The 26570-nt window shown below is 34.2% G+C and overlaps 1 protein-coding gene and 1 pseudogene across 2 annotated transcripts in view; one reads left to right on the forward strand and one right to left on the reverse strand.

Moving 5' to 3' along the window:
- Positions 1-324: 324 nt before the first annotated feature.
- LOC111153151 lies at positions 325-24645 on the reverse strand (annotated as a pseudogene).
- LOC111156394 (glycine receptor alpha 3) overlaps positions 24552-26570 on the forward strand; it is a 215918-nt gene continuing 213899 nt past the window's right edge. For both annotated transcript variants that reach the window (XM_022517247.1, XM_022517256.1), the window contains exon 1: positions 24552-24790. In XM_022517247.1, coding sequence (XP_022372955.1) covers positions 24720-24790 — 71 coding nt within the window. In that variant the 5' untranslated portion in view covers positions 24552-24719. The remainder of the gene's footprint in view (positions 24791-26570) is intronic.

Here is a 26570-nt window from a genome sequence, read left to right on the forward strand (position 1 = left end):
CTCTGCTAAGGTGTTTGCCGGAAGGAAAGTCTACCATACTGTGGCACCAAACTTCTGATACAAATAAGAATTATATTGAGAGTAAAGTAGATCAATAAAGTCAAAATTTTTACCATACCTGTGGGGTAAATTAATATTCAGTAGTTTAAAATGTATGTATGCTAGAAAATTGTGGCAAACTGTAGTCTTAAATAAACCAAAGACAGTCTCATGGGGATATTAAATTTGAGTAAGTCCAGTGAATTATTAAATTCTGAGAGCCCGTAATCTGTCTGTCCATTCTATAGTTTTCTCCAGGTCACCTGGACAAGGGTATTCCTTCTTTCATGGACACTCCGAAACCAGATAACGGGACACAACTCGCTCAGTCTTTGTCCAAGGCTGTACAAGAATGATGAGTTGCATATCTTACACTTCTGGCATTCCACTTACTCTAGGGATGGGGGAGGGGGCTCTAACTTGATACCAGGATGGTCATCCTGTTCTGCCTTGATTATTTGGGTTGTTGCTGTCTCCTTTAAAGATAAGACTTCAAATTCTGTCTTACTGTCCAGCTTTTCTATTGTTACCATATCTGTTTTAGCAGCTAAAGGTCAGAAGTAACTCCTTCGGTGATTCTGTTTGGGTCTTGCAGAATATTAAGAACAACTTCTCACAGCTCTTGTGTCAGTGTTGCCCCATTTCTAATGGCCTCTTTGTACAGACCAATAACAGCAGAAGTACCTTTAGTTGCCAACAACTTTGCTTTGCAGATCCAAAATGTAGCAAATTTTTCAGCCTCAGGAATACTGGACAATGTGGTCACTATTTCATTAGAAAGTACACCCTCTTCAATGAGCTGCAGACATTCTATGAGAATGTTCTTAATTTTATTGGACAGGTTAGGTTGTGCTTTCTTTTCTTCATCTTCTTTTTCCATACTTTTCCAGAACAAAATATTCATTTCCTTTATTATTTTTCTTCTTTTTTTTTAAGTTCCATAGGAGGCCATTTATAAATTTTCCCCTTAGATTTTTGCCAGTCGTCCAGTTGTTTCCTTCAATCTTCTTCTGTGATCTTCTTAATATTTGGATGAGTTTCGGCCCCATTTGGGACTCTACCTCTGTTTATGGTTTTCTTATCTTAGTTTTGGGAGCTGTCTCATTGAGAATATGGTCTGGGGAAGAGCGTTTTTCAACTTGGCGTCCAGAGTCTGCTTTTGTTGATAGCCGCTGCTGCATTTATTCCCATTGGTTCCATTTGCTGTTGTGTTAGGGGTGTTTGGAATGATTTGATTAGAACTGCCAACTGTCAAATTAGGCCTTTGGCTTATGGCTTTTGATTCTTGCAGTGTACATGATGTCCAAAGTCTAAAACAAGTTTAAGTGGATTTCTGATCTTACTCAATGTTTGGATGTCTGTTGTTATGGCCTCCCAGAAGCACACCAGGGTTTGTTCTACTTTCTGCTCAGTAACAGTGTGCAACTGTAACTTAGTTTCATTTGGTCTTTCATATTTATCTCCATTAACCTTCATGTCTTTTTTGTCCTTGACCACGGGTTTCTTTGATGCTTGAGTCCTACTAAGGATCTGAAGATAGCAAGAGGGAATTATCTTTGGGTTTTTCTCCTGGTCTTGCAAGATTTGTTCCTCTGGAGAGTTGCTATGACTCTACTGGTGGAATCCAAATTTGTGTCTCTCCAACAAATTGTTTACTAGCTTTGTCTTTCAGAAAAGCACTATTCCCTGAACTTTTTTTGCTCAAGTCCTGTATAGGAGACAAACTGGTCTTGATTTGATGATAGGAGCTAGTCTTTGGTTTACCTCTTCTCTATTATTCAGGATTTGGTTCCCATTCAGAGTCTGGTAAGGTTTGGGGCAAGTTCTCTTTGTTCATCTTTTTTAGAAAGCTATCAAAGGATTCATTTTCAACATGGTTATTGCCCACAGAATCTGCACATTTAGCATTTCCTTGATCTACTACTGCTGCTTTGTAGTTTTCAATTCCTGTATATTAAGTAACCCCATGGTTTTTCTACACAGTTCTCCAGTAGTGGATGATCCACCTTCATGCCAGAAGGCTTACAATTTGATTTAGAAGAAACACATCCTGAAGTCAACCTTTTGCCCAGAAGTTTTGGTGGCTCCAACATTGGCTTCTGGGATCCTGATACAGGCAGGTCTGGGCTGGAGTTTAATACTGATGGGTCTTATAGCTTTGACAGGCAAAGAAACACGATTGGTAACATCCTCTGGGTATAATAGTAGACTTAGAAGGTGGAGGATTGAGGGATCTGGGAGGCTCTATCGGTTATTAGGTGTCCAACTGATTTCAGCTTGGGTCATGATATTGTGGTCATGGAATCGAGCCCTGCATTGGAGTCCACAGTCAAGCAGGGAGTCTGCTTAGGTTTCTCTCTCTCCTTCTCCCTCTGCCCTTCCCCCCAGCACACTCTCTCTCCCTCCAAACTAAATAAGTGAATCTTTCAAAAACAAACAAATAAACAAACAAAGACGGTGAAGGATTCGGACAACTACTCTTGGATTTTAGATAAGGCTTTGTGTTTTAGCACTTCCGTTTTCCCTTGGCTGCTGGGTATCCCTGGAGCTTCCTCTGCTGCTCTTCTTCCTCACCATGACCCCTCTGTGACAGTTTTTCTTCCTATATTTTTCACTTTCTTGCTTTTGTGTCTTAGGACACAGAGAAATGCAAGTTGGAAGTCAAAAGTGATATTTACCTCTTGGACTTTAACTTAGGGGAGGAAAGATAGAAAATAAGTAAGTAGATAAATAATCATTATCTAATAAGTGAATAAAGTGGGTAATGTAATAGAAAATAATAGATGTGGTGGCTGCTCTACATATGTCAGGAAAGCCTTTTTTGAGGGTATTTAACCTGAAACGTAAAGAATAAGAAAAGTTAACCATGCAGAGCATTGAATATTCCATTTAGAGGCAAGACCAAATTTATGTTCTTTAGGCAAGAGAGAGCTAAATATATTAAGGAACTGAAATGAAGCTAATTTATCATTTAATTTATATGACTAGACTCTACTTTTAATTACTTTTTTCTTAGTATTCACTTATACATGTACATAGACCCTACCGTTTTCTTAAATGCCTTAAATAGGCCTATATTAAAGGGCTCAAGTGAAGTCCTCTCTGTAGGTCAAAATATGAAATAGTTAAAAAGACCAAGAAATCCCCAAAGCTGTGAAAACCCTAAAAATCGAATATCAGATTAAGCTTTTTAAATAAAACTCTAAGAAACTTGAGGTTTCTGGCCCAGCAGGTAAGAAGTTTGGAGGTTGCCACTTTATTCTAACAATAAGTAAAAAGCTGAACAAACTGAAAAGTTCATAACTTGTCTTAAATATGTAAGAGAGAAATGATGTCACAAAGCAAGTCAATGCCCCCAAATTGGAGAAACCAAAAGGCAAATACAAAGAATCGCATCTTACTAGAGCAGAAACCCATGAGCAGAAATCACAGGGAAGGGAATCCTGAATAAATGATGAATTACTGAAGGCTCTAGGTGAGTAAGTCTGAGGGGTAAAACTTCAGGGGACTCAGAGTCGTAGGAGACCCATACTTTTACAAGTTTCACCTCCTGGAGCTCTACCAGGTTAGCTGGGTGAATATCAGAGAAAAATCCCTGCCTGCTCACTGCCAGGGGAGGGGGAAAGGAACCATTTTGGAATATACTACAGCATTCTCTTCTTCTTAATAATGTCTGCCCCAGGAGAAACTATTTAAGCAAAGCTTAAGCTGCTGTTTTTTATTAGAGTTTCAGTGACCTAAAGGAAGGCGTGTCTGGTTGGCTCAGTCAGAAGAGTCTGTGACTCTTGATCTCAGGGTGGTGAGTTCAAGCCTCACGTTGTGTGTAGTGATTACTTAAATAAATAAATATATTTTAAAAATGACCTGAGGGAAGAGAAATCCCCAATTCTGGTCCATTCCAGTCATCCTATACCACCTAAAGTGTTAAACACACACACACACACACACACACACACACACACACACAGAGCACCAAAAACAAAAACAAAAAACAGGAAGCACTTGTGAAGCTCAAAGTCCAGAAGTACACTCTAATTAAAAGACTGAGACTTAATCATAGACCCCCCGCACCAACACCCTACCACCACCTTACTAATTTACTTACTAATTTACTTACTTACTATTTACTGTTGTTCCGTTATTGTAGCACAATCCAATATTACCGAATTGAAGACTTCAACACACCTCTAACAGAAATGGATAGATTCAGCAGGAAGAAAGTCAGTAAGGCATAACTGAACTCAACACCATCATGAATCAACTGGTTATAATGGACATCTATAGACAAGTTGATCCAACACTGGCAGAATACACATTCTTCTCAAGTTCACAGGAAGCAATCCCCAAGATAGAACACACTCTGGGCCATAAAACGCATCTTAACAAATTTAAAATTATAGAAATTATGCAATGTCTGCTCTCATATCCCAAGGGAATTAAACTAGAAACCAGTAACAAAAAGTCGTCAATTTCCAAAATGCTTAGAGAAAAACAATATGGTCCTAAATTTAGCATATGTGTCAAAGAAGAAATCTCAAGAAAAAATTAAAATATTTTGAACTTAGTAACACAATTTATCAAAATTTGTGGGATCCAGCAAAAAAGTAGTACCTATAAGGAAAATTACAGCATTGAGTGAATTTATTAGAAAAGAAGCAAGATCTAAAATTAATTATCTAAGCTTTCACTTTGTGAAGGAAGAATAAATTAAGCCCCAAGCAAGCAAAACAAAAGCAATAATAAAAATTGGAGCAGAAGGGCACCTGGGTGGCTCAGTGGGTTAAAGCCTCTGCCTTCAGCTCAGGTCATGATCCCAGGGTTCTGGGATCGAGCCCTGCATCGGGCTCTCTGCTTAGCAGAGGGCCTGCTTCCTCCTTTCTCTCTGCCTGCCTCTCTGCCTACTTGTGATCTCTGTCTGTCAAATAAATAAATAAAATCTTAAAAAAAAAATTGGAGCAGAGATCAATGAAACTGAAATAGCAGGTACAGGGGTAAATAAACTATGTACATCCAGGGAATGGAATATTATTCAGTGATAAAAAGAAATGTGCTGTTAAGCCATGAAGGAATCTTAAATGTATATTACTAAGTGAAAAAGACCAATCTGAAAAGGCTACAGACTGCATGATTCTAACCATTTGACATTCTAGAAAAGGCAAGACTCCGGAGGCAGTAAAAAGAACAGCAGTTGTCATGGGTTAGTTGGGGAGATAGGGTTGAATGAGTAGAGAGCAGAATATTTTTAGGGCAGCAAAAGTATTCTGTATGATCCTGTAATAGGGGATACATGCCCTTTACATTTGTCTAAACCATAGAAGGTAAACACCAAGGGTGAACCCTAATGTGAACTATGGATTTCAGGTGATAGCAGTGTTCAAATATAGGCTCATCAATTTTAACAAATGTTAAGAACTGAAGATGTTGATGATGGGGGAGGCAGTGCATGTATAGGGCTGGGATATATGGGAGAACTTTGTACCTCTGCTCCATTTTGCTGTGAACCTAAAAGTAACTCTAAAAAATAAAGTCCATTGAATTAAAAAAAAAAATGGACTGTAAGCACTTATGTTTACTAGACGTTAAACTAATTTAAGGTATCAAGATCAATGTATGACAACAAACCTGAAAAACATATTAATGAAGGAAATAGTCACACAAGCCCACATATTGTATGATCCCATTTATATGAAATATTTAGAATTAGGTAGTTGATAGAGACAGAAAGTAAATTAGTAGTTCTCAGGGGCTGGTGACAGGGGGAAGCAAGACATGACTGCTAATGATCTTTCTTTCATAATTAAAATTTTCTAAAATCAGATACTATTTATGTATGTAAAATCAGATACAGATAATGGTTGCATAGTTATATGAATATACTTAAAAATACTGAAATGTACATTTTTATTTTTTTTAATATTTTATTTATTTATTTGACAGACAGAAATCACAAGTAGGCAGAGAGGCAGGCAGAGAGAGCAGGGGAAGCAAGCTCCCTGCTGAGTAGAGAGCCTATGGGGGCTCGATCCCAGGACTCGGGGATCACGACCTGAGCCGAAGGCAGAGGCTTTAACCCACTGAGCCACCCGGGTGCCCTGAAATGTACATCTTTAAGGGATGAATTTTTATGGTGCAAATGTAAATTATATCTCAATAAACTTGTTATTTTAAAAAATTAATAAAATATAAATATCTTCAAACATTAAAATGTTGTTTTACAAGTGCATAAAATCAACTAGTAATAGAGTTACAAACTTTTCAGATAATACAATGGAATTTTCAAAAGTCACTCAAAAGAAGTCAGATTTTTTAGAAGAATTAAAGAGCAAAGGAGAATGTATGAAACTCATTATAATGTTTATTTTATAGATAAATAATAAAAAATAAGTAAGAAACAAGGACTTTTTCCAAGGTAACAAGGAGAATGAGTGCCAATGCTGGTACCTGAATTCAGGCCAATTATAGCCAATGTCAAAAATATTGTTTTGCTCTTGAAGTTTTCTTAAAATTCTTGGGCCTTAGTAAATAAATTTCTTCTGCATATTAAATTATATTTCTAGGACAAAAAAAATCTATAAGGTGTTAAAGAATTCAAACTTTTAAAATATTTATACTTCTAACATTTTTCCTTCAGGGTAGAAGAAAGGGAAAATGCATATTAAATACACCAGATAGTCAAAATTTCAAAAACATCCAAAAAAGGACTAATGAAAATACAAACAAATAGTATTCTAACCTTTGTGACCAAAGATTTGAAACTACTCCTATGAAACATTTGTTTGCGTACATGGCATTAAAGCTGTTTCATTTATTTTTGGGTACCTAATTCAGAAACATCTCTTTTGTTGGTATCTATTTAACATGAAAAATAACTTTTGGTATGAAAATAGGCCATTCATCAGGTCTGTCACTATTAAATGAAGGCAAGTCAATCTCCCTAGATAAAAATTCCAACTTACCAAAAAAAAGGGTTTCATCAATTGTTATTAAAATATATAGATTTGACTTGTTTGATTTATTCATTCATTCTAAATGGACCTCTAGCTTATATTCTGTGTCAGGTACTTTAGTGAGTTTTAAGATTGTGATGTGAGATATATTTAAACGTCTTCCTGGTATAGTTGAAGAAAAAGCAAGTAAATAAAACTTTGAAATACTTATGATAATTTTAAAGTTGATATAAGCATACAGTATAGAGAAGGGACACCTAAGTCTATTGAGTGGATAGATGAGTGGCAGTGTTGCAATTCAATTTTTCAATTAAAAAGTCAGGAATTTTTTATTTTTTCAAAATAAAAAATCTGTGACAATTATTGAAGCTGCAACTCTTCCTGTTTTCGAGTAAAAAGTAATCCCCAGTACATGAAAAGTTGCTCACCACGACTCATCATCAGGGAAATGCAAATCAGAACCAAATGAGATATTGTCACACCTGTTGAATGACTACCTTTAAAAAGACAAGAAATAACAAGTGTTGGCAAGAATGTGGAAGAGAGGGAATACTTGTGCTGCGCTATTGATGGGAAAGCAAACTGGTGCTGCCACTATGGAAAACAGTATGGAGGTTCCTTAAAAAATAAAAAATAGAACTATCATATGACCCAGCAATTCCACTTCTGGGTACTTATCCAAAGGAAATGAAAACACTATCAAAAAGATATCTCCACCCCTGCCATGTTCATAGCAGGACTATTTAAAAAATTCAAGTTATGGAAACAACCTAAATGTCCATTGATGGATGGACATGTAAAAAATATGAAATGTTTATAAATTGAAATATATATAATAAAATTAGAAATACAGGAATATCATAAAAATAGAAGGAAATCCTGCCAGTTCTAACATGAATGGATTTTGAGGGCATTATACTAAGTGAAATAAGTCAGACAGAGAAAGACAAATACTGTATGATCCCTTTAGGAAACTAAAAACAAACAAACAGAATGCAGATACAGAGAACAGATTGGTGGTTGCGGGGAGTTAATGTTGGAGGATGGGCAAAATGTGTAAAGGTGGTCAAAAGGTACAAACTTCCACTTACAAGTAAGTCCTGTGGATGTATTGTACAGTATGGTGACTAAAAGAAAAAAAAAAATCAGCAATCCCCAGCTACAACCTAAGATAAATAGGGGTGCCTGGATGGCTCGGTCCATTAAGTGTCCAACTCTTGATTTCGGCTCAGGTCATGATATCAGGGTCATGGGATCCAGCCTGAAGTTTAGCTCAACGCAGGGTGTAGAGCCTGCTTAAGATTCTCTCTCTCCCTCTCCCCTACCCCACCCCTCGCTCTGCATGTGCTCTCTCTCTCTCTCTCTCTCTCTCTGAAAAGAAAAGAGAAAAAGAAAGAAGAGCAGAAGAGAAGAGAAGAGAAGAGAAGAGAAGAGAAGAGAAGAGAAGAGAAGAGTTACAGTGAATTACTAACTGGAAAACAATGATACTAATCTGACTGGGAAAAATCTTTTGTAATGAAAATATGATTAAATACTTTGCCTGGAAGCAAATTTATGTAATTCATAGACAAAATCAATTCAAAAGAAAATATACAATGTACATAATTTATTTAGAGGAACATTTAACAGTATCTTAGGTAAAATGCTTCTGTGTTTTAAGTTAGTATTACACAGACATAAAACATGATATTCTGAAGATAATTCCAATATTGGGGGCTAAAAGGTTAAATAAGTAATAGATGTCTTTTAACTTCAAAAATGAATGATTATGGACATTGGGGAAGGTATGTGCTGTGGTGAGTGCTGTGAAGTGTGTAAACCTGGTGATTCACAGACCTGTACCCCTGGGGCTAATAATACATTATATGTTAGTAAAAAAAATATATAAATAAATAAATAAAAAGAATGAACATATCACAGGAATTAATAATTTTATTTTTATAACTATTCTTTATTTACCTAAACACTACACAGAATGATGCTATCAATATTTACAAATCAAAGTTTTGTTTTGTTTTTTTTTTAAAGATTTTATTTATTTATTTGACAGGCGGAGATCACAGAGAAGCAGGCAGAGAGAGAGGAGGAAGCAGGCTCCCTGCTGAGCAGAGAAGCCCATGCGGGGCTCGATCCCAGGACCCTGGGATCACGACCCGAGCTAAAGGCAGAGGCCTCAACCCACTGAGCCACCCAGGTGCCCCTACAAATCAAAGTTTTCATGGGTTGTTAACCCATAAAACAAATAAAGTTTATTGTGTTTATTAACTATAGAATTCATCTCATAAATATTATCATAAATATCTTAAATTTTTAAATACCAATAAATATGAAGGAACAAAATTCTGATAAAACTGTACATATAGTAAAAACTATGTTGATTGGCTGATGTCAGCACTTTTTACATAATTTGAAGAACATGAGAAAAAGTGTGTTGATAGCCCACAGGAAAATCTGGTCTAAAAACGTTTAATTCAGTTATAATTTCCCAAGACTGTCTCTCAAACAGTATGTGCTAAGATTTCTAAGCCCTAGTCATTATGGAAAAGCTTGCCAAACTTTTTCTCTACATGTGTGCACTTCAAAATAATTTCATAAAAATACATAAATTAAGGAAGCATTAAGTGTCTTTTTTTCCATTTGTATGTATGTCTCCATTTCCCTCTCTCCACTTAAACCTAAATATACTTATCCTATTGAAGGGGCACAAAACAGACCTCGCCAAAATATGCTGCTTTGGCATGATGATTATTTTGAGTTTAAAGCAATTGAGACCCACCCAGCAGATTCAGGGAAAGCTCTTTGCCATCCCACAACTGCCTTAAAGGATTTAGACAGAGGACCTTCTCCAGGAAGAGAGCTAACATCGTACATAGATACCTACATTAGGATATGATCTAGATGTAGCAAGCAGATACGATCTAGACATAGCAGGAAACTAGCAAGGCCATTTTGATCCAAGTCCTTTCTGTCTCTGTCTTCTGGGTGGCCCAGCAAACATTTGGATACTAAATATTTATACTGTTTCATTCTTTCTGAGAATTGCATTTCTGTCTTTTGAAGACCCAGACCCTTACCTCCTTCTCTTTAGTTCAGAAGGACATATATACCTCATTCTGCCTGTCTTTAGAATTTCCATGTCTCTGTGGATTCCCATATGCTATTAAATTTTATTTTCTCCTATCAATATGTCTCCTGTCACTTTGAGTCTTAGTCCAGCTAGAAGGACCTTGAAGGGGACAGGAATTCTTGCTCTCTGACAATTATATAAATAGACCATACTAAATATTCTTACTTCTGTAAGCTTTCTAGTTTTGAGTTTTATATGAGTCATTTCAATGTTCCAAATGTTTTATTTTATTTTATTTTTTTATTATGTTCAGTTAGCCACTGTATAGTACATAATTAATCCTCGATGCAGCGTTCAATGATTTATTAGTTATATGTAACACCCAGTGCTCATTACAGCACATGCCCTCCTTAATACACATCACCCTGTTACCCCCTTCCCCCACCTTCTTCCCTTCTGAAACCCCCAGATTTTTTCTTAAGGTCCATGATGTCTCATGGTTCATCTCCCTCTCTGATTCTCCCTTCACTTATGGTCCTACATGCTATTGCTTATCTTCCACATATGAGTGAAACCATATGATAATTGTCTTTCTCTGTTTGACTTACACTTCACTTAACATAATCCCCTCCAGTTCCATCCATGTCAATGCAAATGGTGGGTATTCATCATTTTTGATGGCTGAATAATATTCCATTGTGTATATGTACCCCATCTTCTTTACCCATTCATCTGTTGAAGGGCATCTCAGATCATTCCACAGTTTGGCTATTGAAAACCTGCAAATCATTGTAGAATAATAATGGTTTAATTTACAAATATTGTTAAAATGCTATAATGCTTTAACTTTCACCATAATATTTTCTGCAGCATGTGTGACAATATTTATTGCATTTAATTATTATGCATATGTACCTTTTTATTTTTGAAATTTAGAAATTTTATCAAATCTTGACAAACTCCATTAGTAATCATGTTTTATTTCTTAAATTTGTTGATAACTTGATTATGCTAGCCTATTTTCTTATATCAAAAGACTTGTTTTCTTGCTATAAACTCCACTTAGTTACAGAGTGCTTTTTTACCCCTTAGCTAAATTGCTGGATTCTTTTTCTTTTCTGATTGTTTACTTAAATTTTTACATTAGAATCTATCTGAAAGCTTGTAATAATTTTCTTGATTTTAAATTTATTAGTTACTCATTGACAAAGTATACCTAGCTTTTTTTTTTTTATTTTTGAACCTGCCTAAATTTCAGTGAGTCTCATCAATTTGATAATTTAGTTCTTTATTCAACTCATAAAAAGATTTATTTATATACTTTTTTCTTATTATCTCTTAAGTTTTATAATTTTTTTCTTATGGAATTCCAAATTTTTTGTTATTTTTATTGTATATATTCTCTAAATGGCATGTTGTTTGAAGGTTTTATTTCCCCCACCATAACTTGTATTGCTTTATGTTTTCACTCTGCTTTGAGACAGTTCTTCTACTAGATCTTCTGTATCTGTAAGTGGGTTCATGATTTGAACATATTATCTTTCAGTTTACCTACTCAAGTATTTAGTTGGGAAATCCTGTTGCTTTAGCTCCAGAAAGCATTTGTGATTGGGATTTCACTTGAGTTTTCTTAAGGGCTTTTGTTATTTGTTCAAGCAGCTTTCTGTCTTTTGCAGCAACTCTCTTTTGCTGGCATGAAATGTGTTTGTGCTGACTGGATTTTCCTCTCTTTGGCCATTCAAATCCCTTAGATGATTTGTTATTTTCTCTATTAGCCTTTAGATCTGGTGGTAGGAGTAAACAAATGGGGCAGTCTGGCTAGTTTTTACAACTCTGAGCCAATGGTAGAAGGGCAGAAGGGCTACTAGTCCCCACTGAGTAGCAGGATGAAGACTTTGCAGATGCCAGGTCTCCTGGCATATTCCCAATGTCAAGAGAAGATGTAGTCCATCTCCTCCCTAGTGTCTAAGATCACGCATATTGGAAAAATTTTCACCAAGTCAAATTTTCCTCTAGGAATCTCTATGTGCCACGTTTTTGCCAAGTACGTGGTGATTCTATTCTAGCCCAGGGAAGAAAGAGTCCTCATCAGTTTTCTCTGCCAAGGTCTCTTTTAAGCCTAAAGTTTCTCCTCTACCCATCAGTGGATTGATTTCAACAACAAATTGACTTGGGAAGGACCACTGGTAAGAGTTTGGAGAAAATATGTAGAACCCCATGTATTAGTTTGGTAGGGCCGCCATTTAAAAAGTACCACAAATCAAGTAAAACAATAGAAATATATTGTTTTACAGATATGGAGGCTAGGAATCCAAAATCAAAGTGTTAGTGGTTGGTTCCTTCTTTGGACCATGAGAAAAGGATCTATTCCAGGCCCCTCTTCTTAGCTCAGTAGATGGCCATCTTCTTCCTGTTCCCCTTTCATCTTTTTTCAGTGAGTATCTACCTCTGTATCCAAATTTTCCCTTTTATTGAGGATGGATATTATTCATACTGCATTAGGACACCTCCTAATGAATTATTTTAAAATTGATCATCTATGTAAAGACTCTATCGCCAAATAAGGTCACATTCTGAGGTATAGAAGGTTAGGACTCCAAAGATACCTCCATTCAGGAGATATGATTCACCTCACAACAGTCATATTTAGATCAACTGTCTACCCACAATACTTCACTGAATTTAGTAATTAAGCCTAGGTTTGTCTTGACCCCACATACCATAAATGAAGGCAAACTGCAACACCAAATCTGGACGTAGCTAGAATAATAAAAGGACTCTTGTCCAGAGGACCCAAGAGGGTCATGAAAACCAAGAGGATATTACTATAAGCAACCCTAGAATATCATGTGTACATTCTACACATTACCAGCTGAAAATGAATGAGAATTTTTTAAAACATTCAAAGTTATTATTGCTGCTATGAAAGTTTTTAATTTTATCTATACAACCCTTTGGTTATTTATTTGCATTTTCACCTGAGTGAAAGATAAAGCATGAAATATTGCCTTTCCAATACATTTGAGGGAAAACAAAAGAGAAAGAACTGCTGAATTAAAAGTAGTCATCATTTAAGTTTAATCACTTTATTTAAGTGTCAAGTGGGAACTCCCTAGTAAAACAACTCAGTCTGCATTTCATTTAAGCTTAGTGAAACCTGGTGGGGAGGAGGGGTGGTGGATTGCAGAGAGAAGAAAAGGTTTAGTTTGAAAACGCAAAAGTGAAAGAATTAGCAAATCATGTTAAAAGCCATCTTTTGTTAAATAAGATAAATAGTTAATAACTATTTAACTAGACTTTAAAAATATTCTAAAATATGCCACTCAAAAGAATTTTTAGTGAGTTTTCTAATTTAAAAGAGGAGAACAGGCAATTTTCTATTACAATCAAATGCACAACAATTGGCTCACAACCATTAGATTAATAGGTCTTATATCACGTATATTTTCATTAGCTCTACATAAATTCTATATTGATCCCACATTCTTGGAACAATTGGTATTATTGATTAAACAACTTTGTTGATCTGTTAGCTTTAACATTTTGCCTCATAATTTAATTTGAATTCCTTACTTACAAATAAAGTGTAACATCTTAAATTGCATATACGACATATTTCTTTCTTTTTTCTAATTTCTGTTCATGAAATCTTTCCATGTTTGTTTTCTATTGAGTTGTTAGTCTTTATTCTTCTTGATTTTTTAAGATATACTCTGCCTACCAATACTTAAACTATTATCTTATTATATTATTTATTAGGAAATATCCTGCCTACAAATACTTTGCTTACTATATTATAATAATGTTATATTATTATTAAATTTATCAACTCTAAAATTCAAAAATATTTGGCTTTCGTGGTCATCTATATTGTTTGTTTTACACTGTATTTTTGCTCTTACATTTATTTTTTCTTACTATATTTATGAACATTCAGTTGTTCATTCCAATATGCCAAAGAGGTATCATATATTACTAATTTTCAGCCTTTATTTTATGACCATTTAAGGTTACACATTTTTAATTAGTCACCAGCTAAACTGCTTTAATTTGCATTTTTATTATCTTTATTTTTTCATTTGCCATATATACTGATAAATATTTATATATTCATGCACCAACAGGTTTCTTTTCTTTTCTTTTCTTTTCTTTTTTTTAAGAATTACTTATTTATTTTATGGAGAGAGAGAGTACAGGGTGGGGACAGAGGGAGAGGGACAGGGAAAATCTCAAGCAGGTTCTCCACTCAGTGTAGAGCCCTACATAGGGCTCAATCCCATGACCCTGAAATCAAGACCTGAGAGCAAATCAAGTCCAAGGCTAACAGATTAAGCCACCCACACACCATTCCCATCCCTCTCTCGCCCCCTCATCCAACAAGTTTCTTAATGCAGTCATTTTAGCTTAAGGTTCAGTCATTAATCAATTCTCTGAAATGATAGCACTTCTTTAAGATAGTTGAAATTTATAGCACACATTATTATGTTCAATGTTAACAGATGTTTAACATTTGCCTAAAAAGAATGCTTATGACAAAATTTGGAGATATAACTTTGAATAGACAAAATAGATAAAATTATTGACTATATTTGTGCATATACACACACATCACGTAATGTATATACAATATAATACCAAATATATATATGGTTTTTTTTCAAAATTCATATCCTGACTTTTTTGTAGCTTGATCTAACAGCTATTGAATAGTATATTAAAATTTCTTTTTTTTTTTGCATTACACATTTTAAAGCTTTATTATTAAATGCATACACATTTAGAAGTTTCATATCTTTCTGGTGAAACTTTTTTATTATATAAAGACTCTTTTTTGTGTAAATATGCAATTCTCTTCAGTTTTGTTTAATATTAGTGTGGCTACACTGGTTTTATTTATTTATTGGTTAACAGTAACCTTATGAACATTCCCTTCCTTTTACTTTCATTTTTTCAGATATCTTTTAGTTCTTCTGATTCTTAGAAATTGCATATAGCTGTTTGTCTTTCTTTTCATTTTTAAAAATAATCTCTTTTTTCTGTTGTGGAGATTGAGAAGTTTCCTTTGACTTTAGTATGAGATTGTTGTATTGACACAAGTTTTCTCATTGACCAAACTCTACTCAGCCTCCCCTGAACTTTACTCCAACTAGGCCTGACTTTTGGACTTCTGAGTTCACCTCTGCATTGTCCAAATTTAGCAAGAATTCTGCTAATTCCTCTCCATCAGAACCCCACATTCTCAATATCTGATAGTCATTGGTATCTGATCTTGTTCCTCATCCTCCACCGTGCCCCAGGTCATCTGGCTAACCTACAGCAAGAATTCTGTTAGGTCAGTTTAGCCAGAATCCCTCTTGGCCACTGTTTCTCTTAGTAACTTTTTTTTTTTAAGATTTTATTTATTTATTTGACAAAGGGAGAGAGCAAGAGAGCACAGGCAGAGAGAACTGCAGAAGGAGAGGGAGAAGCAGACTCCCTGCTGAGCAAGGAACCTGATGTGAAACTCGAATCCAGGACCTGAGATCCTGACCTGAGCTGAAGTCAGTTGCTTAACCAGCTGAGCTACCTAGGTGCTCTTCTCTTAGTAATTTTTATTGACTGACCTGCACTCTGCTCCTTGGCTATAAATTTCTATTTGCCCAAGCTATATTAGAGTTGAGCCTGGTATCTCTCCACCATTCCAAAATTCCATCTCAGTGGTGATATACCTGTGGTAATAGTCCCCTATCCCCTTGAATAAAATCTTTTTCATGTGTTAATTGTCACTGAATGCTTTTTTCTTTAATGGTACCAATTAAGACCAGTCTAATTGTAGTTTTCAATCTACTTGTCCACCTGGGACACTTCTCACTTCTAAAAATGTAAAAACTATGTCTTTAATCATTTTGATAAAAATCTCAATTAGTTACCCCCATTTAATTTATTCCTTTTTTGAGGGGAAGAGGAGAAATACAAATCCAATGTTTGCTGGAAATTATGAATCTTTTCTCCATGTCTTTGAAATTGTTCTGAATACCTCTGACTCTGCTGGCTCACATTATGTAATTTTTTAGATCTATCTTCTAACCCACTAATTCTGTTTCAGCATATTTAACCTGCTGCTTTAACTATCCAATGATTTTTCATTTCAGCTTTCATAAGTTTTATTCTAGATATTCCCTTGGTTATTTTTTAGATCCATCTGGCCAGGTTATAGTGCTTGTCATATTTTTATTCTTTTCACATAATAAGCACATTTATTTTATATTTTATAGTGTACAGTCTTTGCTCAACATCTATAGTCTTTGCTCTTCTAATTCTTTTTTAACTGCTTTGCTGACTCTAATTCATGGATTCATGGTGGCCTGTTTATTCATCTGTTTTTTGTTTGTTTTTGTTTTTTGTTATTGTTTTGTTTTGTTGTTATTTACCCTGTGTTTTTTGGAACTTTATCTGTGGAAATTCCTTCAAATGCAGTCTTAAAATATATTCCTCCAGGGAGTATCTACAGTTGTTTCTGCCACATTTCTAGGACATTACAATCACACCAGTTAAATACATATTTGTAACCTGGCATTTATGTGCCCTTAGGTGGTGTTAATTCTGGCTCAAAAACTGTGTTAGTTTGTTTTGGCAAATAAGTCTTCAGTGAGATTTTTTTGTTTCTGTTAAGAGCTAAAGCTGAGACAGACAAGTTTCCTTCTCAGAATCCTTTGGAATGTAGATAGCTTTCCCAGTTGCTTCCTACGGTTATTAATTCTTGGGATTTTTCTTTTAAAAGACATGACTCCAGGACGCTGGAGTGAATCAGATGGTTAAGCGTCTGCCTTTGGCTCAGGTCATGATCTCCAGATTCTGGGATCAAGCCCCACATAGAGGCTCCTGTCAGGCTCCTGGCTCGGTAGGGAGTTTGCTTCCTCCTCTGCCTCTCTCCCTCCTCGTGCTCTCGCGCGCACTCTCTCTCTCTCTCTCTATCTGTCTCTCATTCTCTCAAATGAATGAATAAAATTAAAAAAAAAAAAAACCACAAACAAACATGTCTTTTAGGCCTTGTTTGAGCTATAGTTCTTGCCTCCGAGTCAGTTGAGTATATATATGGTAAAAACTGAAGCTATAGTCCAAGAGGGATCAATTGGTTACTGTTGGAATCCTTACAGCTTTAGTCCTCCCTGGGTTTTTTTTGTTTTTGTTTGTTTTTGTTTTTGTTTTTGTTTGTTTTTGTTTGCTTCCTGCTTTTTCATTGGTTTGGGCGATTTCTGTGTATCTCAGCTAAGCACAAAATGGTTTTTTTGGAATATCTATTCAGTCAAAAATACCAGAAATAAATTGTTAAGGAAAACTTAAATTTGAAAGAAAGTTGGGAGCAATAATTTTTCTATAAAATATAAATAAATTTTCATCATTTTCATAAATTAGAAATTATAGTCAAAATCATAGAATATTTATTAGCTATAAAATTTATAGATTATAGTTCTTTCTATAGAGGTAAATTATTAATTATAGCATATCATTACATATTCTGATTACTGTTTACACAGGCTAATTGTTATTCAGTTAATATGTAATAACAGGTAAGTTCTTAATATTCCTGACAAAGCTGTAGAGATTAATATATGCATCATTAATTTATTATCCTACAAAGTAATAAAATTGTCATATTTAGCTTTCAGATCACAAGTGGTTAGATATTGTCTAATAATTAAGGTTTAGTAGCAGTTGACATCTTGTACTTGAACTTTTTGTTAATGAAGTAAATAATATTATTTTAGAAATAAATCAATATGAGTATGTAAGAGGATTGCAAAACTTTTCAGGTTTTGTTTTTTTTTTTTTTTCTAGCCTGGAAATTCAACAATATATGTCAGTATTCATCATTTTCAAATTAAGTGAGACTTTTGAAGAAGATCTTTTATTGAATTTCTTATAAAGTGGTATTGTTAACCATTTTGAAAAATAAGGTATTGATATATACTTCAATCTGTGGTTCACTGCCACAAGCAATTTAATGTGTGATAACATGTATTTGACACTGAGAAAGAGAATCATGCTCATAAGTCACCTCAGATAAAAAATGAAAAGGATACCAGTTAAAGTCGTGGTGTTTTGTGTTTTATTTAAGAGCTTTTTTATATTTTAATATGTAAGAGACCTGCGATGGAAAAATCTACACAAGGAGAAAATCTCAGGAGTATAAATATGAAATGGTTTTTTTTTTATGAAATAAGATTTTATTGATTGGTTCATTAACAAGTACATAAAGGTATCTCCTGACACCACAACCATATTTACATATTATTAACCATCCAGAAAATTCAGCAACTATTTTTCACTTTGTGCATTATTTGTCCCAGTATCTATGGATCTCTCTAATATGTCTCAAACTTCTTTTTCACTAATTTCCTTCAGTCGCTCCTTTTTTTTTTTAATACCAATAATGTAAATTGTGATTTTGGAAAAACTGCTTAAAATTTTTGGATCTCAGTTTCTTCATCATTAAAACATGGATCAGATTATGTATACCTTAAGGTCTTGAGAGCAGAAATTAAGAAAATAGGCAAAGTATCCAATAGGTAACTACACAAATGTTGTCACTCAAATCCTATTCACCCACTTTTTTCTGCTTCTCTGTTTTTGAAGATTTTTTTGCTCTCCTCCTACAAAGTTTTTTTCATTATAATTTCCACATAAGTTCTAAAAATGAAATGTGAATTGGTTTCAACGCTTTGTTAAATATCCCCTACTTCATGAAAATTTTCTAATGTTCTCCTGCTTTCCATTTTAAAGTACATCATTTGAATTCCCATAGCATTTCTCCTTGCATCATTCAATACTTACATTCTATGAGATACAATGAATATTCATGTATATCTTACATATTATATAGATTGTGGTTCCTCTTGAACAAGATTTGTTTGTCATTCACATGTATATCTCAGGAAGCACCTAAGATGATGCATATTATAAATTCTATTTGTTGATAAATAAATTGGTTGAAGAAATGATTTGGAGGTATATTTTCAAGTTATGCCTACTTAATACCAAATATTCAGGGAAAGAATGAAATATTCAGTAAAATAACTGCTTTAAATAGCTCACTATTTAAAATCATCTAGGGAATTATGGCAAATTACCACTACAATTCTGAGAAAAAGATGACAGTCTGAGTGCTAAAATATTAAAAATTACAATATACTATATAATATTAATCTTACTTATAAAGAAGGCACTCTTAGAACTGAGTGTGTGTGAACACTGTGTGTGAATATGTGTGAACTGAGGGCACACATATAAACTTGAAGGTTACGTTTAGATGACAAAGGAATATATTTGGCCTGGAAAGAACACCATGACATAGATACTTTAAATAATTTTGAAGAAAGAATGGGGTTAAAAGAGATTAATGAGAATAGACCTAGAAAAGGGAGAACCAAGAGCAGAGAATGTTTATGCATTCATTCATTCACTCGACAGATATTTAATGGTCACCTATAATATACCAGATACTATATTAGCAAAAAGATGCATATTGCCTCTGCTTTTCGAGAGTATTCAAACAAATGCAAACATTAAATTATAATTTAATCTATGAAAGACATGAATCCTGATTTGAAGGTAAAAGGAAAATTTTTTGAAAGAAAGATTTATATTATGAATTAATGGCTAGAAAAAGATTAGACATAAGAAATCCAAAAGGAAAAGTGAAGTAGAGAAATCAAGAGATAAGAAACAGCTTATGTTATTGGTGCATAGTCGGGGAAATGGGAGACTAGGAAAAAATGAAGTTGAAGAGCTTTCTGATTTTCCAATAGAAAATCATTCAGAGCCTTGTCATCTGTAAAGAGAACTATAGATTTTAATCTACTGCAATGGAAAAGCATTAAACAGTTTTAGGAATACAAGTGGCATTTTCTGACTTACTAAAACAACAAACAAATGAAACAAACAAAAACCCCTTAATATTCACAAGGGAGGATTAATGAATGGGAATAACAGAGCAAGCAGGAGAAACAATTAGGAGGCTGTTGCTGAGATTCATGTGAGAAATTCTGAATCCTGGACAAGAAAAAGGAGATAAATTATTAGATATTTCCACCACTATTCCTAAAAGAGGCACCTGATCAGCTAACATGTCATGATTATTGTAGTTTGTTTCATATTAGGCAGATCCTTATACAAAAGATAAATTCACTATGTTCACATACTTGGTGACATTATCTACATCTGCAATAAGATTAATTCTCCTCTATCTGATTTGTATTGAATAAGCAACTTTCTGATTGACACCTAAATTAGGACTTTCTTCAATCAGAGATAGTTATCATATGATCTCACTGATATGTGGAATTTAGGAAGCAAGGCAGAGATCATAGGGGAAGAGAGGAAAAAAATGAAATAAGACGAAACCAGAGAGGGAGACTCTTAATCATAGGAAACAAACTGGGGGGGGGGGGGTTGCTGGGAGGGGTGGGGTAACTGTGTGATGGACATTGGTGAGGGTATATGTTGTAATGAGCACTGAGTATTATATAAGACTGATGAATCACCGACTTGTACTTCTGAAACAAATAGTACATCATATGTTGATTAATTTGAACAAAAAGGGAAAATTAGAAAGGTAAATATGTGCTATTTAATTCAGGTAGGAAAATCTTTTCAGAGTGTATACACGTATATCAAATCATTATGTTTTATCCTTTAAATATAGTATTATTTTACTGTCAATTTTCTCTAAATAAAGGTAAAAAAAGACCAAAACAAATTAAGACTTTCAACTTTCCCAGAGTATTAATTCAAAAATATGAATATTCTAATTATTCTAAAAATGACATTACTTTTTGTAACTTTTTTAAAAAGATTTTATTTATTTATTTGACAGAGAGAGAGAGAGATCACAAGTAGGAAGAGAGGCAGGCAGAGAGAGAGGGGGAAGCAGGCTCCCCACTGAGAAGGGAGCCTGATGAGGGGCTCGATCCCAGGACCCCAAGATCATGACCGAAGGCAAAGGCCTAGCCCACTAAGCCACCCAGGTGCCCCTCAATAAACTATTTTTAACCACATACTACATTGACTTCAATAAATAAGTCTTTTACTAAATTGCAAATCATATTATTTTATGTATAAAACAATATGTTTTAGATCATAGGTATTAATAACTGAGCATATAAGGAAAGCTTTATCACTGGACTGAAATTGATTTACTTATCTGTAGGTTAGTCAATATGCATATAGTTTGAGACACTAGTAGAAATATTAAAGACAGTGTAGGGGGAGAACACAAAATGCTAGACATTGAGCTAGTGACACCAAATTCAAGTTTGATATTTTCTTTTTTTTTTTAAGATTTATTTATTTATTTACTTAGTTGACAGACACAGATCTCAAGTAGGCAGAGGGGGGTGGGAAGCAGACTCCCCACTGAGCAGAGAACCTGATGCAGGGCTCCATCCCAGGACTCTGGGACCATGACCTGAGCTGAAGGCAGAGGCTTAACCCACTGAGCCAACCAGTGGGTTTGATATTTTCAACTTGTTGAATATGAGGGCTTGTAACCATCACCTAACCACTTCAGGTTACAATTACCTCTTTTGTGAAAGGAAAGTATAAAGTCTGATGAAGATTAATATCTCATTCAGTTCTGAAATCTCATATCTTATATAATATAAAATATAATCCATTAGTTCAAGAAATAATAAAGGCAATGAGGAGAAGAGAAGAGATTTGACCAAGTCAGAATCCAGCTTAATTTTATATAAATGGGCTGGTCAGTTAGTCATCAGCCATAGAATGGCCTTTTTCTCAAAAACACTTTCATTCACCTACTCAGCCAATCAGGACTATTATTCTTAAAAGGATAAAATTTATAAGAATAATTGTCACAAATATATAGATGCATGAGACTCATTTTGATCTTATAGAAATTAAAAGCAAACAACATAAGAATTCCTAGACAGGAAGCCCTGGAAAATTAATCATTAAATGTTAAATTAAGAAACAAAGCACTACCACCCACTCTTTGATTAATTTCTGATTTATTTAATCAAAATTAACCTGGTACCCAATGCTTTGTAACAAATTCGCAAATCTAATTCAAAAAATATATATTGCATTTCTAATATGATTATTAATGCATTCAATGACTATTGAGTATCTACTATATGTTAGGTTCTTGCTAAATAATGGCCATTATCCTCACTGCCTTGGAAAAGTCAAACAAATAAATGATGAGGATCATAACTTTTCATATATAATTTGAAGGAAATAATAATGGTGCTATGAAAAACCAGTAATATGGGGATTTCATATTACCATTCTCTTACATGACATTTATACCCCAAAACTGGTTGAGTATATCTATTAATTTGATTAAGCATAATATTTATATGCTTTCATGTTATTAATGAGATGAAATAGCTAAACTTATCCTGTCATGTAACCTAACTATACAGATTAATGTAAATTCAGACTTTTAAATATTATGCATTAATTTGTTCACTTAAATAAACATCCATTGGTTGTTTCCTTTTCATGAGAGAATGAATCTCAGAAGTAATTTAACTCAATTGCCTTAATAAATATATTTTTAAAAATATGTTACATAAAGATATTCTTAAAAGTAGATTACTTTTCCAAAAATACTACCAGTTAGGTAGTAGTGAAGCAAGGCAAGGAATCCAAGCCTTCTTGAAATATAATAAGTTTTGTTTCATTGACTACATTGTGTTTTTAAAAGAATTCTTGCCATTCAGAGAATGACCAACTAAAAAGTATTTGTTCTTAATGAGTTTTCAAAAGGTTCATTGAAAAACTGAGTTGACTAAAACTGTATGAATCTTCCCTGGGTGCAAATATTCATGGGTAGAACCAGTGATAATTCTTATGAGACTTCTGGAAGTTTGTAATTTAAATAAGAAAATTAAGTGCAAAAAGAGACATATAGTAATAATACATAAAAATAAATCTAAAAATTCTTTCTTCTTACTTCTTTCTTTGTTATAAAAAATAACAAATTTGTTATTTGTCTACTAATAACAAATAACTATTTGTTATTAGTAGACAAATAACCTTGTCTACTAAGGAATAAAAAGAGATTTTTTTTCAGTGCCCTCATTTAAGAGGGTGAAAAGGTAATAACTTACACTTTTCCAGTTAAATAAAGAATTACAAGGTGGTCAATATGTCAATTGGTGCTGGAATTTAATTAACAAGAAAATGTTTGTGTGAAAGACTAAGAAGACATTTTTGGCATATAGTTTAGTCATTGAGAAAGTTAAGTGATTAAAGTAGGCTTTCAGAATAAATAGGTAAGGGAGTTTTAGGGAGAAGCTAAAATTCAAGTAGTGAAAATTTTAATCTTGGTTGATAGTAAATAAAAGCTACTATAAAGATCTAATAGCATAGGTTTTAATCTTTTTAAATTTCATTTGGAGATACATGAATAAGCATGCATACAACATACACACACTTTTCATTTCTAGTCTTAAATCCAAATTCCAGTGTACATGGTTGCTGGGAGAGAGGGAGGGCGAGAGAGGGGAGAGAGATGAATGATAGAAGATGTATTTGTCCTCTTCACTTGAACTTACTGTTAAGATACAGAAAACGTGTAAGAAAAAAAAATGGTGGGTACCATTGTGTCTCTAGTACTCATCTCTTAAGATTTCCCTTCATCCTTTTAGAACCCTTATTAGAACCGAAAGAAACTCAACTTACTCTAGTCAACAATGCTTCCTGGCCAGAAGGAAGCTAGCCAGTTATGAGAATTCTAGAAGCAGCTGATTCTCCTGTTTCATTGATGTTCGTGTACATTTTTTCTGCTCCTCCCTAGCCCTTTCTAAAGGTCTGGGTTTACTGTTGACTCCTGCATTTAAGGTCAAAGACATGGGGTCACATCTGAAGGGACCTTTTGTTCCTAAATTGTGCCTTTTCCTGAAAGGGAACAGTAAAGTGTCTCTCCAGCGCTATTCTGCTACCTAATTCACAAAAGCTGCTGGCTCTCCCAATGCTGAGTCCTGAAGCTTTCTTCCCCCAACTCCCTCCAGTCACAGTTAAGGCTCTGCACCAGTTATTCACCGCTTTTTTTAAAGGGTAAAGTATTAAGCACCGCCTACGGTCGTGAGTGGCCTGCCACTCTGTCCCGCTGTGCGGTCGTGATTGGCAGACAGAACACTGTCGTCTGGCTCCGCCCCCGCTTCCCTTTGCCGCGCTAGCTGTGACGGTTTTTACTCAAAGGTGGAGAGTGGGATTGGGCGAGTGGCGCTTGGAGCAGGTGCAGAAGCATCCTTGTCCCCGCTGTTGCTGCTATTCTTTCTCCAGTGTCTGAGTCAGGGAAGGACAAGCAATCTTTCTTTGCCGCTAAAGCTTCAGTGAACTGTTGCCCAGAACCTAGGCACTTCAGACATTTCATCTCACCCCTTATTCCGCGTTCACTGTATAAGTCACGTGCACATTTGTACCCCGAGAATTTTTCCTTCTGCTCCATGCTGAGAGCAGGGGTCGAAAGGGAACTTTAAGTGTTTGAAAGAAAAGGTCTTTTACTGACTGCGGGGAGCTGTCTACGGTGCTGAAGCTTCCCAGGCGTTCATCTGCAACACCACACGGAGTTAGATTGCACATTTTCGTTCCTGGCTTTCTCATCCCCCATGCCTTGGATAAGACTAATTTCAGGATCGTGAAAATCTCTCCGTATCATGGCCCACGTGAGACACTTTCGGACATTAGTTTCGGGATTTTACTTTTGGGAAGCAACACTGTTACTCAGGTGAGTCCTCTTGTATTTACCCGTTGAAGAACTGTTTAAGCTTGTGCACTAGGTTGCAACCACTTGTTATTGGTGAAGTCAGGAATGCAATTAGAAAATGACTTGTTGAAATATTCCATAAATTGCATTGTTTTCTATCTAAAACTGTCCAGCAGTCTATCAAGACCTCTAAAAACATGTTACATTGTTCTGTTTTCGCTAATTAGAGCCTTTTAGTAACTGGCCTCGTATTATTTGCAGCTGAGATTACCCTAGAAAAATTATTTCTCAAACCTAGCTTTTCTTTCTCAAATTGCTTTTAGAGTTTCTTTTTTCTACGTGAAATAAAAATTCTGAGTGTTTCTTTTTTTCTGAAAGTTACAAAACATTTAGTAATTAGAAATAAATATTTTTAAGTAGGAAAATATCTGGAACATAAGCATACACTGATTAGAGAAATTCTGATCATTGTTGGTATATCCAGAGGTTAAGTTAAATAAATAACACTTAAGGCCTTGTAAGTACCATGTCTAAAGAGCTTAGTTCAGGTAACACATTAGAACAAAATCATAAATAAATCATTAGATGTGTTCTATGTCAAGAATAATCTTTTTGGAAAAAGTGATATTATAAGAAATCTATTGAAGAACAAAATTGTTCTATGACATATAAATTTCTTATCATGTCCAATCATATTTGGTGGGCTTTCCTTTTTTATTAATTTTTTAAAAATAGAGACTAGTCAAAAGATCAGATAATTTAACCCTTATTCTTAATCAAACAATATGTATGCAAGGTTATGCTTATATAGACTTTTGAATCACCAATGTAAATTTTACTTTACCATTAAAATTATCCTAGGATTTCCAATTTTATGGCCCACAATCTTTTCAAAAAGATTGAAATCAAATAATTAGAGTAAGTAAGTTGCTGTACATTAATTTCTATTTTAAATATGTAAATATTGTCTTCTGGGTTGCAATATCAATTTTTCATCTTTGGACACCTTAGAAAACATAGTGTATGTCATAAAAACTGCCTTACAGGAAGTTATGTTATTTTGATATACCTGTAGGAACAGCAACTAATTGTGAAGGTTATTATAATTTTGAAATTTTTTTTTCCGAAGTACAGGGTTGAACCACTGTAAACTAGGATATTTTCAGTGAAAAATATTTTAATATGACTGTAAACTTTTGTAACTGCAATTGTCACAAATTTTATATATGGTGATTAAAACAAAGAGAGTAGAGCTTTTATATTTACAAAAATTTCATGAGAAGGAGCACAAAATTCATGTTATAAGTGAAATGGATCATTTTACTATAATTATTTTTTAGTATTTTAGATGATAATATGGATTTTTTTTTCAAGGAAATCGAAGTAACTTAGTTGACAGATTTAGGAAGTTTAATATCAGTAACTAAACCATTTTGGTCAATAAAATCAAATTTGTATAATGGTAATTCACCATGATATTTGTTATAATATATTCTTAGATATATAATCTTCATCAGTACATCCTTTGATATTTGTCTAGTTTTATTGAAATTCACAAAAATTGTATTTCAAATTGATGATCATAATTATAAGAATTTATCTTCATTAATATTAAATAATTGTGAAAGAATGCTTTCTGTGAATAATCCAAAGATGTAATCCTCTGAAAACCACACACACCCATTATAGAAGTTTGTATGGTATATATATTCTTTATCATCAGGTTTTTCTTCTTCTTTGATAAATTGAACAAAATTTTTCTCTTAGACTGGTCTTAGATGAGAGTAATTCATCTCTCAAT

The sequence above is a fragment of the Enhydra lutris genome, unplaced genomic scaffold (genome assembly GCF_002288905.1).
Source record: "Enhydra lutris kenyoni isolate GAN:26980312 unplaced genomic scaffold, ASM228890v2 scaffoldscaffold3, whole genome shotgun sequence".
Taxonomy (NCBI): domain Eukaryota; kingdom Metazoa; phylum Chordata; class Mammalia; order Carnivora; family Mustelidae; genus Enhydra; species Enhydra lutris.